Source organism: Diceros bicornis, chromosome 12 (assembly GCF_020826845.1).
Source record: "Diceros bicornis minor isolate mBicDic1 chromosome 12, mDicBic1.mat.cur, whole genome shotgun sequence".
NCBI classification, from domain to species: Eukaryota; Metazoa; Chordata; class Mammalia; order Perissodactyla; family Rhinocerotidae; genus Diceros; species Diceros bicornis.
The window spans coordinates 17,230,249-17,246,972 of NC_080751.1; the positions used below are offsets into that span (position 1 = coordinate 17,230,249).

The 16,724-nt window shown below is 48.8% G+C and overlaps 1 protein-coding gene across 15 annotated transcripts in view; it reads right to left on the reverse strand.

Moving 5' to 3' along the window:
- The window catches only part of DYSF (dysferlin), a 201,748-nt gene that overhangs the window by 127,016 nt on the left and 58,008 nt on the right, over window positions 1–16,724 (reverse strand). For all 15 annotated transcript variants that reach the window (XM_058550977.1, XM_058550972.1, XM_058550975.1 and 12 more), the window contains 5 exons: window positions 15,437–15,563; window positions 13,783–13,886; window positions 5,277–5,345; window positions 5,103–5,146; window positions 1,431–1,513 (listed from right to left, as the gene is read on the reverse strand). In XM_058550977.1, the coding sequence (XP_058406960.1) occupies window positions 1,431–1,513; window positions 5,103–5,146; window positions 5,277–5,345; window positions 13,783–13,886; window positions 15,437–15,563 (427 nt within the window). The remainder of the gene's footprint in view (window positions 1–1,430; window positions 1,514–5,102; window positions 5,147–5,276; window positions 5,346–13,782; window positions 13,887–15,436; window positions 15,564–16,724) is intronic.

A 16,724-nucleotide genomic window follows, 5' to 3' on the forward strand; every position in this document is an offset into this window, starting at 1 on the left:
TAACATCCATATACATACAGAACTCGTACGAAACACTGAGAAAAAGACAAACATACCATCAGAAATATGCACAAGAACATGAATAGGTAGTTTAGAATGAAATAAATATAAAGTATATAAATATATACAATTTTTAAATATAAGATAATTATTAAAATATTTTTAAATTCACATTGGTCAACTTTACCAGCTATTGATGAAACGAAAATTAAGGCAACAATAAAATTTACCTATCAAATTAACAAAGTTCTTTTTTAATATCATTATTTTACCCTGTGTTGGCGAGGGTGGAGCAAAATATCTTGTGTGAGTGATTAGAATGTAAATTAGTCTGGTCTTTTTGAAGAGCAATTTTGATATATACAAAAAGCTTTAAAATGTTCAAATCCTTTGACACAGCAATTCCACTTCGAGATATTCATCCAAAAGGAAAATAATGAATTGCATAAAGATTCAGCTACCAAACTATTCAACATAAAGTTAGTTGTTTATAACGTGGAAAAATTAGAAAACACCTACTTATTCAACATTTACTAGTTAACATGGATTATGGTACATTCACACAATGGAATATGTGTATTCATTTAAAATTATGTTGTAGAAGAATATTTAATAACATGAATAGACATCTATGTTGTATTGCCAAGTGACAAGAAGCAATTTTCAAAACAATGGAAAATTGTTTCAAAACAATGTTTTTCATGTATATGTGTATATATACACACACACAGAAAGGTTCCAGAATATTAATAGTTCTTGTCTGGGAAGGGTAGGCTTATGGGTGATTTCACGGATAAATGTTATATTCTTTCAGATTATCTCTTTAAAGTTTTACAAAATGATCATGGACTACTTTTTTTTTTTTTTTTTTAAAGATTTATTTATTTATTTTCCCCCCAAAGCCCCAGTAGATAGTTGTACGTCATAGCTGCACATCCTTCTAGTTGCTGTATGTGGGACGCGGCCTCAGCATGGCCGGAGAAGTGGTGCGTCGGTGCGCGCCCAGGATCCGAACCCGGGCCACCAGCATCGGAGAGCACGCGCTTAACCACTAAGCCACGGGGCCGGCCCCATGGACTACTTTTTAACAGACCAATGAAACTATTTCAAAGTAAAAACTGCTAGAGCACAGTCGGCCAACATAGAACGCCGTAGATGGCGTGGCCACAGCCACCAGTGTCACCTGCAGGAATGAATTATCCCCTCTCTACCTCTCGGTGGTGTATCCCACCATCCAAGCTGTGGAGAATTCTAAATGTCCACAAGCCGATTGCTCTCGTTGGTCAGAGCCCTTCTCCCCCGGAAACATGCAGCAAGGACCTTATAACCTTCCCTTTTCTGTAAACTCTCAAAAGTAGAGGTGTAAGACAGACAGGGGTGGGACAGGGGAGAGCAACGGGCACCAGAGGGCAGAACTGAGGGGAACTTACCTGCTATTTCTCCTCCAGGAGCAGAGATTTTCGACATGCTGAGGTAGGTGGTAGCCACGATGTCGTTGTGGGTGAGGCGGTCCCTAGAGCAAGGGGGCAGGGAGGGCTTGAACAGGGGTGGGGGACCGCAGGCCACAGCCCACCCAAGAAGGAAATGGCCTTGGTTATACATCATTAGGGGTCTCAGTCTTCACACTGGGAATGTTACCAAGGCCTAGTAATCCTATGGAAAAAGAGACTGGAAAGAAAGTGTCGCTCAAGACTCCTCCAAAGGGAACTAGTCCATCTCGTCAACCATCTGCTCCCATCAGCCACCCAATACTGGCCTGCCAGTCTAATGTCTGCGGGGACATCTGCAGGTTGAGAGGGAGGAGGCAGGGCGGGGACAGGAGGCAGCTCAGGGAGCCAGACCCCAGAGCCAGCGAGAACAAGACCCCAGGAGCTCAAGAAATACCCAGACCAAGGAGAAAACCAGGTGACCAGGAAGAAACTCTCTCTGAGGCGACGGTCTTACATTAGCTTATGGTTCCTTTTTGTATTTGATTATATGTGACAAGGCACTTTTTAACCTCCTTTACATCGCAGGATCCCCACAACAGCCTTGAGGAACAGGTACTTTTATCATCATCTCTGCTGCACAGATGAGGAGGAAACTGAGGCTTGGAACCAGGAGGTCCTTGCCCAAGGTCTGCCTGGGAGGGAGGGGCAGAGCCAGACTGAAACCCTGGGGTCCTGACCCCTGGTCTAGTGCTCATGCCATGGCACACACTGCTCCTGTACGCGGTACAGGGACCTTTCCTGCTTTCCAGAAGGAAGGCTTCGCCTCTCCCAACCAGCGTGAGAGCTCGAGGAGGCTAACTGACTGATGAACCCATTGGCAAACGTCCTGTGCGGACCCTCCCCCTGTGCCCCACACTTGCCCCCTTGGTGATTATATATATCTGGCATTGACTGAGCAGCTGCTAAGAGCCAAGCACTGTGCTACAACTGTCATGTGACTTCACTCATTGATTCCTCACGTCAGCTCTATGACGCAGGTAGGACAATCAGCCCCACTTGCAGAGGACGCCGAGGTTTCGAAGGTTCAATAACTTACCCCGGTGGCAGAGCTGGAATGTGGGCCGGATCCGCCTGACACGGAAACCAGAGCTTTGACTGCAGCCACCTGCTGCCCCTGTCAGGCTAGACCAGGGGTCCTCAGTCCAGTGACTCTGACCCCCAGGGCACGTTTGGCAATGTCTGAGACATTTTTGGTATGGGGTGGGGGGATGAGTAGAGAGAAGCCATGGTTGCTGCTAAACATCCTGCAATACACAGGACAGTCTCTCACAGCAAAGAATTTCTGGCCCAAAACGTCATCGTGCCAAGGTTGGTTGAGAAACACTGGGCTGGGCGAGACCGAACTCCTCCCAGAAGTTTCCCTGGGTGCGTTTTCCCTCTTCTTGGAGTCCTGAAGGCCCTCGCTCCCTGCTGTGCGTACTCTGGCCATAGGCGGCTTCAGGTGACGATACACCTGAGCCCATTTGAGAGGCACACCTGGGCATGGTGCTTTTATTACTCTCGTAAATCCTAAGCCCATGAGATACCCTATCTCAGCTGCTCCCTTCCTTCCTCTCTGTATTTCCCAAGAAGGTGAGAAAGCTTCCATTTTCCCGTTTTCCATGGGGTGGGGCTCCATTAGGCACAGTGAATTGTCAGCATAAGTCTTATCATTTTTCCTGGTAAATGGTGTTGATAAGAACCGGAAAGTAAAAACTTCCTTAAACATTTTACAAAGAATGTCAACACCAGATAACTGACAGCTGATGGCATCTTTGAACCGCCTTCCTGTCCGACCCCTAGAAAAGACCAGCACTTGGAAAGGAATGGGATTTCTGACCTCTGGTCTTTCCTGAACCCAGCAAGCAAGGAAAGAGAATGGAAGGAGAGAGGGTTTGGTTTTACGCGGGGTGGGGGGCTACTTTTTTTGGGTTTTTGTTTTGTAATGAAAAAGAAATTTTGTAACAACTGAATGGAAGATTAAGTTACAGAGCAAAGTCCACATGGACCACATCATATTTCCAGGATTCAGGTAATAACGAAAGTTTATCTGAGTTTTCTGGGAAGAAAGCTCTTTTCGGGATAGGAACTTGCAGCAGCAGAATGCTTTCTGGCCAAGAGTTGGGTTCTGGGGCTTGGGGCTGCCTTTGGAAAATATAGCAAGTCTGAAAATAGACTCACAATAAAAATGCCACTTCAACCCAAACCAGAGATGCAACCACCAGATTCCGTAATGTGTTTGGATTGTACAGTATGCTGATGCCTTTGACACGGCTCACACGGACTCAGGCAAGGCCCGTCCACACCACATGTGACAGGACAACCGCACCCGTGTGCACACACGCACATGAGTCCACACGACTGACACACACAGACACGCACAGCCAGCCGCCCACAGTCAAAACAACGCACATTTTTGTTGTGCGGCATAAACCTGCGGGCATACACCACAAGCTGAGGTGAAGAGGCTGTCTGTGGATGTAAAACACATCTCTCCCCCAAACCGCTTCCCCACGGAACATACCAGCGGTCGGGGCCCTGGAGGCCTCTCCTTCCTGGCCCTCCTTGCTCCCTTCCTCTCCTCTAATTCTCCAAAGCTGTTTTCTTTAGGCCTGGGGAACTGGCGCACACTTTAATGGCTCTGTGGCCTGGGGGTTTTCCCTGGTCTCTCATTATCCTCCTGGCTGGGGGTGCCATGGGCCCGAGACCAAAGGACAACACGCTGGGAACCACAGGGCCAAGACTTTTCAGGGGCAGAGAAAGGACAACTCTCTCCTTTTGGAAAGCCTGGCGTATGGAAGGTCCTGGAGATCACGTGTGTGGGCCCCTAATGGCCCCTCGGGTATGAGAGAGACCCCTCAACATAGCAGAGGCAGCATGGCCCAGTGGTTAAGAACACAGGCTGTGGGAGCAGCAGGTTTGGGTTTGAGCCTGGCCTCGGTCACTTCCCAGCTGTCACCTCTGGCAGGTCACTCGATCTTTGCAAACCTGCTCCCTCATTTGTGAAGTAGGATCATGCTGCAAGGTGAGCTGAGGATCAGGTGAGATCATGCACAGAAAGTGCTTGCTGGGCACAGGGCCTGGCGCACAGTAGGTGCTCAATAAGTGTCCGATACTATTATTTTTCTAGGATGTCCATGTGGCTATTGCCCTCACCTGTTGCAAGCCTGCAATGGCAACCCCTGCTCGTGCAACCTGGCCCACTTTCCCAGCCTGGAGACCCTTCCATTCCATCCCACTAACCCATGGGACATCATGGCCCATCCTCCCAGAAGCTCTGCTCTTCCCAGCCTCCTTGCCTTAGCTAATGATCCTCTCCTTACTGGAATGCCCTCACCCTGGACTTATCAAAACCCCACCTCCTCCACGATGCCTTCCTGGCACCTCCTGCCCTAGGTGATCTTGGGGCTCCTGGGGCCCTTCCAGCCCCACCTGGCTGCCCACCTTATCTACCTCGGAGTCCGGCTGTGAGTAAGCTTCCCAAGAACAGCCCACGCCCTCTCCTTCTCTGGCCTCCCCCAGGGGAGACTACCTCCCCTGAAACAGACTCTCCCACTACGTGCAGACTGAACTGAAGGACCCAGTGATCCCTGAGGACAGCCACCTCTAAAGACTCGGAGACCCCGGACTCACCAGTCTATGACGCGAATCCTCATTTTTTCAGACATGGAGGGAAACTACGGAGGGAAGAGAGACATGTTGGGGCGGGCTCCTTTTAAAGAAATAGAAGTCCAGGATGCAGGTGGGATGCTGGGAGGCTGGGAGCCCAGGGCTTCCTGGGGTGGGCCTGCAGGGGGCAAGGCTCACCATGACAGGCAGCGTGATGCTCTGGTTCCATTGAGGGTTGGCCGTCTTCTCCAGGATCTTGCTGCAGAGCTAGAAGACACAGAGGACAGGTGGATGGAGCTCCACTGGGACTCTGGGCTCCCTCAGGGACCCCCACACCAGTCGGCAGCCATTCTCTGCCATGCGAGCCACACTTCAGGCTGGGCAGACGACCCTGGGGGCCCTGGGGCTGTGGGCTCAGAAACAGGAAATTTTTACAGAGACAAGTGGCAGGTCAGAGGCAAAGCTGAGGGGTGGGCAAGGAGGATAGACTGCCTGAATGCCACAGCCCTTCTACCCTTAGCTCCTACCTCTGGCTAGAAATCCCCCTCCACATCTCCCACTATGGACATGCCCCTGAATGTGGGGCTGAGTCCAGACTGGCTTTCCCAGGAGCCTATGGCCTGAGGCACTCCTCTCTGACCACCAGCCCAGATCACCGGCACTTTTGGAAGACTGTGACCCCCATAAGATTAGGGATGGGGGAGGTGAATAGGAGAGGGGAGCTGGAAGGCCAGGGCTGGGGGCTGTGCCCCAGCATCTGAGAGTGAGAGGAAAATTCAGTGAAGATGCAAACCCCATAAGCCACATTCTACTCAGATCAGCCTTGCTCTTAACCAGGCTTTCCACATGAAAGAAAACTAGCAGAGATAGAAACTGGATCCAAACCAGCAGCTCGTGTGCTCTACTGTGTCCTTGGAGTGCCCGGGAGGCGCCAGACCCCCTAGCCCGCCCAGGGCATAGTGTACCACATGGGGACAGCAGCTAAAGACTCCATTGCAGATATATAGATCCTGGCAGGTCTGCATGTCCTACACATAAAAATAATTAGCAGCCTTTCTCAGAGCATTTACTATGGGCCCTTCATTGTGCTGAGCATTTTATGGGCATTATCTCATCTATTGAGCATCTGACATAGATTGCGGGCTTCAGTTCCTCCATCAAATGAGGGTGCAGCCTCCTCGGGGGCCAGGACTTTGTCTCCATCCCTGGTCCACCCAGTGCCAGCCCCCATCTTCACCTTCCCCTCCTCTCTGTGAAAAGAGCCCAAGCAAATGCTGGGAGCAGGGATGGGTGCCAAGATTTGGCCCTCGTATGAGCCAAGAAAGGAGTAAGGAAGCAAGAGAGACCGGCAATCCCAGGAAACAATGGGAAGAGAGGAACAGGCAGTTCTCAGGAAGGGATATACCAAGGGTTGTAAAGCACATACAAAGAGGCTCAACCTGCCTCATAATGAAAGAAACAAAAATAAAACTAATGACATACCATTTCTCATCCATCGGATCTATAAAAATCTCTAACATCTAACAGCCCTCTGTTGGCAAGGCTATAGGGAAACCACAAGCTCATATTTTGCTGGTGGGAGAACAAAATAACTGGACCCCTCCAATGGGCAATTGGCCACTATCTATCAAAATTACCAATGCAAATACCCTTTGACCTATCACTTCTACCTCTAGACACTTACCCTACAGAAATACTTGCACGCACGCAGAATGACACATGGATGAGGTTATTCACTGCCGCATGGCTTGAAAGAGTGAGGATCTGGAACAACCCATGTGTCCACCAGTAGACAGCGGGTTAAATAAATAATAGTCTGTCCACACAGTGGAGTACTATGCAGCTCTAAAAAGAATGACATGAAACAATCTCCAAGTTATATTATTAATCAAAAAAGCTAAGTACTGGGGATGTAATGTACATCGTGGTGACTATAGTTAACACTGCTGTGTGGTATTTGAAAGTTGTTACGATCCTAAGAGTTCTCATCACAAGGAAAAAAACATTTTTTTCTTTTTTCTTTTTGTATCTACACGAGAGGATGGATGTTAACTAATCTTATTGTGGTAATCACTTCACAATATACATAAATCAAGTCACTATGCTGTACACCTTAAACTTGTACGGTGCTGTATGTCAATATCTCAATAAAACTGGGAAAAAAAGAAAAATTAAAAAGCAAGGTGCAGAGCAGTGAGCGTCATGTGCAACCATTTGTGTTCAGAGGGTAAAAAGCAAAAATTTATAGTCAGATTGGCTTGCATGTGCAGAATGAAACCGGAACAGCGCAACAGAGAGTAATTGTACTGGATTCCTTTGCAAGGGAGGAAATGAGTGGATGAAGTGTTGGATGGGTACAGAGCGAGAGGGAGAGTTTCCATGATAGACGATAGATAGATAGATAGATAGATAGATAGATAGATAGATAGATAGATAGATAGATAGATAATAGATAAATATATATAGTATATATAATAAATATATTACCTAGTTCAAAAATTAGCTGAACAAAATTTTTAAATAAAAGGAAAAGAAAGGACTCTCTCCTGGAACAAGAAGGCACAGCCGTCCCCACATCCTGGAGCAGTGCATGTGGGGCCGCTCCAGCCCTGGCCCCGGGGAGTCGCAGGCCTCCTCTACAGCAAGCGCTTCCACCTGGCTGCCCTCGGGGGTTCCCTCTGAAAGAGCCACTGGGATGTGGGTCTGGGAGCCTGAACACAGTGAGTCTCCCTGCCACACCCCAGGTCAGCACTGCCTCTGGCCCTAGGAGGCCTCACCAGCCTTCCCATACCCTGTTCCACTCGCCACACACTCAGACAAGGCAGCCCCAAGCTTCGTCCTCCTCTTCCTCCTCTTCTCTTCTCTGAGCCTTTTTTTTTTTTTTAACCTTCCTTCATTTCCTGATGGAGAGTAATTAGTACAACCTTTCTGGAGGGCTATTTGGCCATCTGTATCAAATGCTTAAAAATAAGCACACCCTCTGCCCAGTTCTAGAAACTTCCCTATGGAAAAGCAATCTGAGTATGGACAAAGATCCCTGTACGCTGATTGGTCACCGAGTTGTTCATAAAAGAAGAAAATTGCAACAACAAAAAAATTATCTAAAAATAGGTTAAATGTTATGTTATATTCATCTAATAGAATATTATGCAGTCATCAAAAAAATTGATTTCAGAGGCTATTTAATAACCTAAGGAAATATCAGACAATAAAAGTGGTTTACCTAACCACATAGATATGGTTGGTTCTCATTATTGGTGGTAGTACATGGTCTATAAATCACCAAGAACCCCGAATTAATGAATCCTAAACCATTGCTTCCAGGGTAAATTTAGGGTTAGGTTCCTGACAGCATCGGACACATTTTCGTCAACTAATCAACACATAACCTTGTGTTATGTGTGTTTCTGTTTAAAGACACCTTATTTATTACATACTGTTGGTTCATTAACATTGAAGTTGTGGCCAACAGCGCTATAACTCTTGCCTGAATGAAGCTTATCTAACACTGATTTTCCCCGTAAGGCACGTCACAGCCTTCTCCCATGTAAGACGCCTAGACGGAACCTACATTTGGGGACCATTTTAAACAGTGAGATTACCAATGAAAAGCACGAAAAGCACGACACTAAGTAGACCAAGAAAAGGACACTTATTCACAGGATGAGAGCTGAACCAAAAAGGTGGAGGGTCGTGTTGTTGCAACTCAGCTGGCAACATGCACATCGGCCAACTCAAATTTTTCACCCTTCTGCACGCATGTGCAAATATCATGGAAGAACCACGAGTATTGATTCTGGGGTTACAAATAAATTTTAGGGAGTAAGTGAATTTGCAAATATGGAATCCACAAATAATAAAGATCGACTGTAACCTGAATTCAATTTTTTCCAGTGGGGTACAGGGAAGGGTTGGGAATGAGAGCAACAGGTAGAAAAACATACTAGAAGGAAATACACACAAACGTTAACAGTAGTTATCTCCAGGGTACCGTGGGGTACAGAAACGTGGTTAATTTTTTTCATTTTCCTTGGTTTTCTCTGATTTTTTCCTTTTTTTTAACAATAAAATAGGTTTTATTCTTACGTTCAGAAAAAAAAAGTTGTTTTAAAGCCTCCCACCCTGCCCTCCAAGTACTCTCCCTTTCCTTCTCCCATATCACCAAGAAGCCCACACACACACACACACCCCCCTCCCATTCCCTCTTAGTAGTTTGGCCTGATCAGGCATGGTTCACATCTTAGATAACAGTGCCACCAAGTGTCCATAAGAGGAAATGCCAAGAGGGCCAGGCTGAGGTGGGTGGTCACACATAGGACAAAACCTCACAGCTCTTCAGATTAGGATGTAATGAGAAAAAGTGACACACCAGCTCACCGAGAGAGAGGGACAGGCAGAATGAGACAGGTAGTAAGGGTAGCAGAGAGAGCGGGAAGAGGCCAGACGAGGTGGCTGGAGGAGAGAGAGGGGAACACAGAGGCCTGGGGGCCATAGAGGAGGCAGACCAGGCTGAAGCTTTCAAGAGGGAGGGTCTCAGCTGCCTCTTCATAATAAGCCCCTTCCTTCTAGAGGGAAAATGGAGAGTGCAGCTTCTTGCAGGAGCCCAGCCCCCAATCAGCTTTACATAGTCCCTCGCCTGGCCAGGTCCCCTACCTCCAGCACCTCCCCCAGACATTTGCACTTTCCTGGAAAATTCCCCAGGGCCAGCCAAGGGCATCTCAGAACAGGAGACGACCTCGGGAGATCAAGGTGCTGGCAAGGACCCAGGAGCAGCCAGGAGCCCCAGAGCTCTGAGACTTAGCTCCAAGGAAAGCTGTTGAATTTGAAGGCAGTTCCGTCTTGGTTCTATCCACCATCCAAGCACCCGACCATGTTGGGAATAGGGAATAGAAAGAGTCTCGGGACATGAATTTCTCCATCTGTCAAACTGGGAAAGTTGATCCCAGGCCTTGGAGTAAGTGTCCCACAAGGCTGTCCAGCCAACCTTCCCGTTTCCCGTTGCCTTTATTCACCCTGTCACAGTCCCTCCTGAGGCCAAGTACAGGACATCAGACCCTGACCCCAAGCCCAAACCAGAACTGCATTTGGGTAGGACCCGCAGTGAGCATTTACTCAGAATGAAGGAGTTTAAAATCTGAGGTACCTCTCCCACGTACATTTTCCTTGAGACCCTGAGTTGGGCTCAGGATGGAGAAGCCAGCTTGAAGGGGCTCCCAACGGCCAGCTTCAGGACAATTCATACATCCAACACAATGAATGGTTTTAACACACTGAATTAATAAAGAGTATTGAGGTCCACAGTAATACTCAAAGGGACAGCAGAAGGAAAGTCTTCTTTACAGAAAAACGCCAGCTAAGAAAGAGAGAAGGGATGATAAAGAGAAAATCACCACTTTGCAACCCCAAGTAAACGACTTGTTCAGGCAAGGAGGTTAATTGCTGCGTAGACTATCAGGTAAGAGGTTGCTGGAAAACAGGATACCTGCACAGCCCTGAGATATTGCCCACAGATTACTTGCAAATTACAAAGGGGAGCATGTACTCTGACAAACGAGAGATCTGGAGACACCATCATAACCAAATGATCAGACGATTATCACACATGATGGGACAACCTGACATTATTGCTTCCTGTTGTGATGCAATATGATATACGGAACATCACCTATGAAGAGTTCTTGCCAAAATACTTAATCTGAACCTAATCTGGTCTCGAGATCTCATTTCCAGTTTACAGGAAATATAGGGGCCAGAGAAACAAGTTAAACAACACCAGAAGGAAACAATCGCACAAATCCAGAACATAGACAAATGGCTTGGGGCCTTCAAAAATCGAATGTCACGGGGTGAGAAAGACTGAGAGGGGTGAGAAAGACTGAGAGGTGTGAGGGGTGGTGAAAGACTGTTACCAGAGAGACTAAAGAAGCCTGACAACCAAATGCAGAGCATGAACTCCAGTTGGGTCTTAGATTAGACCAAAATTAAACCAGCTTAAAAAGACATTTTTGGGGTAATCAGAGAAAATTTATATGAGCCAGTATCTAACAATATTAGGGAATAATTGTTAATTTCCTGGGTGTGATAATGTTATTGCGGTTACAAAGAATCTTCTTTTTCTCCAGAGATGCATGCTGAAGCCTTTAGGGGTCAAGTCTGTAACTAGGTTTTAAATGATTCAGCCAGAAAAAAAAAAAAAGTATCTATGGAAGAGAGAGAGAAGGCAAATGCAGCAAAACGCTAGCAATTATTTAATCGAAGTAGAGGCCATACCAGTGGGTGGGTGTTCATGGAAACAATCTTCTAACTTTTCTTTACGTTTTAAAATATTTAAAATAAAGAGTTGGGAAAAAAATATCTATTATCTATACATAGGAAAAAACTAGAAAGATAGGCACCAAACATGAATTTTGCATGATGCGTTATAGGTCATTTTATTTACTTTTTTCTGCATTTTTCAAAATTTCTTAGTAAATATGTGCATCAATAATAAAAGAAGAAAGTAAAGAAACATAAAAGAGGGGGGAAAAAAGGAAGTCCAGGCACCCACCCCCAGCCCCCCCGAACCCCAGGGGTCCCTTTGTTTTCGGGATGGGCAGGCAGACTTGTTTCTTTTCAAAATGAATCTGAGAAAAGATTAAGTTAAAGGAAAACTACAAAGTTCTGTGTGGATGGGAACCCACACCTTCTCCATCACCACCCTCGCCTTTTATTGTTTATTGTCGATTTTTTAAACTCCTCTCCAAGTGTCCTCTAACGCCTGCCTGTTGTCTTCCGCCTCCCCGCTCTGCCTCCGGAGCGCGGGGGGAGCCGGCGGCAGGGCGCCACCCTCCGTCCACCAGCTCCGATTCTCAGCCCTTCTCCTCTGCCCAGTTGCTCTTTTCCCGTTAACACCCAAGTCATCCGCCTCAGCACCCCTACCCCGATCCTGCAGCGGGTGGACCTCCCCGCAAGGTTAGCGGGAGCTCGGAGGGCGCTGACCCCACCCCGCCGACTCCCTGAAGGCGGCGCAAAGCTCAGAGGCTCCTCCGCAGGGTTCCGGAAGCCGGGGCAGAGTCTGCGCCCCCCTTCATATGTCATGTTTCCACATTTCCAGCCATTTCCACCACAGTCTCTGCTCTGAGGTTATGGAGTCAATAAGATCGGGTTCTTGCCCGAAAGTCGGAGAAACAGACACCAACATATACTGGAATCGAATGGAAAATAGGCTAAAAGAGAGCCGTGCCTAAGGCGCCGTGGAGCGCCGAGGACTGAACTAGTACGTCAGGCCTGGGGGGTTACGGAAGCTGGACATGGAAAGATGCAACACACTCAGGCAAAAAACGGCCAGGAAGGGCACCGAGCGCAACGGCATTGGCAAAGGCTAGAGGTGTGACCGCGCAGGGAACCGAGAGACGGGGCAGACGACACGGGACACACTGCACCGTGGGAGCTGTGCAGTCCGTACCCAGGCCGGGGCGCCAGGGGGGAGCACGTGGGGCTGAGCCCCGCCCACCCTGCTCTCCAAGCCCGGCTGTAGAGCTGCGTCCGCCCGATAGGGGCGCCGCTTTCTCATTCGCGCAAAGACTGTACCGGTTATGGACGCGGAGACGGGGTGGAGAAAATTCGGCTGCGGGGACCCGGTCAGCCAGGTTATGCGGTTTGAACTTCATTGCACAGACAAGGCTGTGTTTTAGACTAATTATTCTGGTGGGCTCTAGTCTAGAGCCCAGACTAGACAACGTACCCAAGGCTGCTGTGTGGTCCTGGGAAGAGATGACAGTGGCCTGGAAGCTGAGAGAAGGGATGGGCATCGGGACATATTTGAAGTTAAGAGCTAGGTGTGGCACGGTTGATGTAGGGAGGTTAAAAAAGAGGGAAGAATCGAGGCAGGGTCACATTTTCTGCCTTTGATGGTGGTACCTGGTTAGGACGGAGGCTTCTGGAAGTGGGGCAGGTGGGGGTCGAAGGCGACTTCTTTAAAGGGCCCCAGGGGCAGCGGGTAGAGTTGCGCTGAGGCATGGGGAGGTCTGGAGTGGAAGGGAGGGTCCGTGTTAAATAGAGCTGTGCAAGTCCTCTGCAAAGAGGTGACAGCTGAAGCCTGGGAGTGGCCGATGCCACCGGGGAGAGCCTGTAGGATGGGCAGACAAACGCTGGGCACAGCCATCCTGTATGGGGTGGGATGGAGGGAGGGGCCAGGCAGAAATCAACAGGGACTGGAGCAACAGCCCTGCCTCTGGGCAGGTGGGCTGCAAGGAAGAGAGGTATGAGTGACCCCTAGGACCCCTCCAGAGTGGCCTTTCTCTGCCCAACTCCTGCCACAACTTTTTAAAAATAATTATGTTTTTATTACATATTTTTTTTAGTTTCCCTATCTGTATGCCTTCACGCCTGGTTTTCGTGCTATTGCTTAATTTTCCCTCAAATATTCCTCTATCTATCCACTGTCTGTCTGTCCCCTCCATGCCCATCCACACCTATGTGTCTGTCTCACATACCAGGCAGATCTGTCCACGTGCGTGTGCATGGCAGCCCCAGAGAGCTGGGCCTGTGTGAGGTCTCACCTCGTGTCCCACAATCAGCCCCCTCCCGTGCACACGCCTCTGACGGGGGGCGCTGAGGGCAGCGTGTGTGCGCCTCGCTGTCCTGTACTCCACACAGCGCCCGTCCACAGCGACGCCCAGCGGTTGCCCTCCCACAATAATCCTCCTGCTTCCTTGCTGCTTACCATTTTCCCCGCAAAGCTGACTTCCATGAAGGGATCCACCAGGTTCTTCTTGTTACTGTCAAAGCCAAAGATCTGCTTCACGCTGTCCATCACAGCATCGTCCACTGAGGAGAGGGACACGCTGGTCACTGCCCACCGCTCTCCCCCCTCCAAAACCCCGACCTTCCTCCTGTCCGTCTCCCAGCAGTCTTGGGACTCCCTGAGACAGACACCGTGGACCCTCACCTAGGGACTCCCAGGAGGGAGGGCCGTCTCAGAACAGCAGCTCCTGAGGGCACCACACTGCTTCTTTGCCCAGCCCCAAACGGCTTGTTCACTGTCCCCCTGCTCTCAAGGCTTTCAGAACAGGTCCGCCAATGGATTGATTGATTGATTAGAAACCAATTACCAGCCTCACTTCTACGTAGTTTCAACCAATAAATGCAGACTATTTTTAAGCATGTATTTTAATGCCCATTTAATACCCATTACTTATTTAAAGACTTTCCCCATGACTTTGGTTCAATTAAGCTTATACAGAAGGATCCCATTTCATTTATTGATGTCATTAGTCAAAGCAGAAACCCTCAAACAATTAGCTTTATTCAAAACTTGTAAGCAGGGAACCAAGTAGCAAATGTTCTTGCCGACTCTGCTATGGATGGCGACTGGCTTGATTATACCAATGCACGCTCCAAAACAGTGGCTCACGGCCACAGCACGACCGAACCACCCGGGAGCCCTTAAAAACTATGCATGTGTGAGCCATACTCCAAACCAAGTTCATCCGAAACACTGGAGGTGGGGCCTAGGTGTCTGTACTTCTTTAAAGCTCCCAGGTGGTTTTAATGTGCAGCCTGTGTTGACACCCACGGCTCTAGAACATTCAGTGTAATTCCCCCAGCAGTTACTGAGAACACAGGGTGGGGACGGGATGGGACTAGTCACTGTGACAACAAGGCAGCGGGCACACTGGCCTTCCGGGAAGGATGAGGACATGACCACAGCTAGGGTGACTCATTGCCCCAGTTTTCCCAGAACTGAGGGGTTCCTGGGACATGGGACTTTCAGCGCTAAAGCCAGGACAGTCCCAGGCAAACGGGACACCCGCTCTTCATCTGTGGACATTGAGCCTTTCCAACATTTCAGCGATATTTCCCCAGCCCAGGGTCAGCCAACTTGCAGGCTGGGGCTTCCTCAAGGAGGGAAAGAAAATCAATGAGATCCAGCCATGAGCACAGACCAGAGTCCAAATGGTGCTGACTCCCCAGTGAGAATCAAGACAATGGGTCCATGGAGCCGCTAAGCAACCAGCCCAGGCCTAGAGGATGCTGAAATGGATCCCAGGGGCAGCTCTTACTCTCAAGATGTCTTGCATCTCTGTAACTCCACCAGCATTTATATTACTTTTCATTCATTCTGATTGCTTTTCTGGAGTTAAGAAGTTTTTAAACCCTTGTGAAACCTATAGAGGGTGTGAGCCTTCCCTGGAGGGCGGAGCAGAGGGAGGGTTGGGCTGGGCACTGATCTAATAGACCCTCGGGGTGAGGAAGCCAGGCCCAGGGGAGGCTGGGAGGGAGCAGAGGGCCAGTCCCTCCATCTCCTTCCCCTGGAGCCCAGGGACTCTCCGCACAGTCACAGGTGGGCATTGACCCAGAGAGGGCACCAGACTTACTCTGTGGTAAGTCCTCAGCCCTGAAGACCTTCAGGCAGAAGTGCGCTCCTCGAAGGGCCACACCAGTTGGCCTGAGCAGGTTGCCTTCAATGTCCTCCTTGTCTTCAGAGGGGTCCTTTCTCTCCAGCTACAACGCAAACCAAATATGATGACTTAAAGTGCTCTTCAGCACAATGTTTTCCCTTCCTCAACCGATCCCACTGAAATGGTGCCTTTTGAAGAAATGCTGATCTCACCCTGCCACTTACTAGCATGTGATCTCAGGCAGATTCCTTACCCTGAGACTCTGCTTCCTCATCTGCACAGTGGAGACAGTAGTACCCACCCCACAGGCTGTTGGAAGTATCGACTTCAATGACAATGTAAATGCGTGTGGCACACAGTGGGTTGTCCACAAACTTTAGTCTCCTTCCTACTCCACCCACTAGAATATAGTGCAGAAGTGACTGAGGTCTAGGCTGGCCACTCTGTCTTCACAACATCTGTTCATTCACTCAGAAAGGATTTACTGAGTGACTACTTAGTGTCAACGTGGCGCTGAAGGGCGAGGGATGGTGCAGTGAACAAGGTGGACAGACAGAGACCCCGGCCCCATGGAGCTCACCATCTTGCAGGGAAACCAGACTTTTAAGCAAAGTTCTTTTCTTCCATTCCACTGGCTGGAATACAGACATCATGATGGGAACTGGAGCAACCAGTTCCCAATATCTTGAACCATGAGATGGAAGCTGCGTGAAGATGATGGAGCAAAGACCAGGAGCCTAGGTCTCTGATCACTGTGGAAGCACCATGCCAATTCTGGACTGCCTACCCAGGTATTTATGAGGGAGACAAATAAACTTCTATCTTCCTTAACACCTCTTATTTGGGGTATCTTTGTTACAGCACCTGGTGTAACTGGTGCTGGGATGGGAATGAGGAAAAGCATGCACTGAGGTTGTCATGCCAACAAGACCGGCCAACTATATGCATGTGGACTGACGGATGTGGGACCAAGAGCTGAAGAATGGAACTCAGGCCTCTGGCTTGGGGGGCTAAGTGGATGATAGTGCCATTTCCTAAGATGTTGCCTAACACAGGATGGGGAGCCAACGATACTGGGTTTTCGTATGTTAAGTTAGAGGGGCCTACAAGACATGTTAATGTGGATTTATTATGAGGCAACTGAAACTGAGTGTCTAGAGCTCCGAAGATCCAGGCTGGAGATGAGCAATTTAGGAGTCTCAGGTAGAAAGAGATGGGCTCCTCCACAGTGAGGGTCAAAGACACAGCCAAGAGGCAGGCAGTG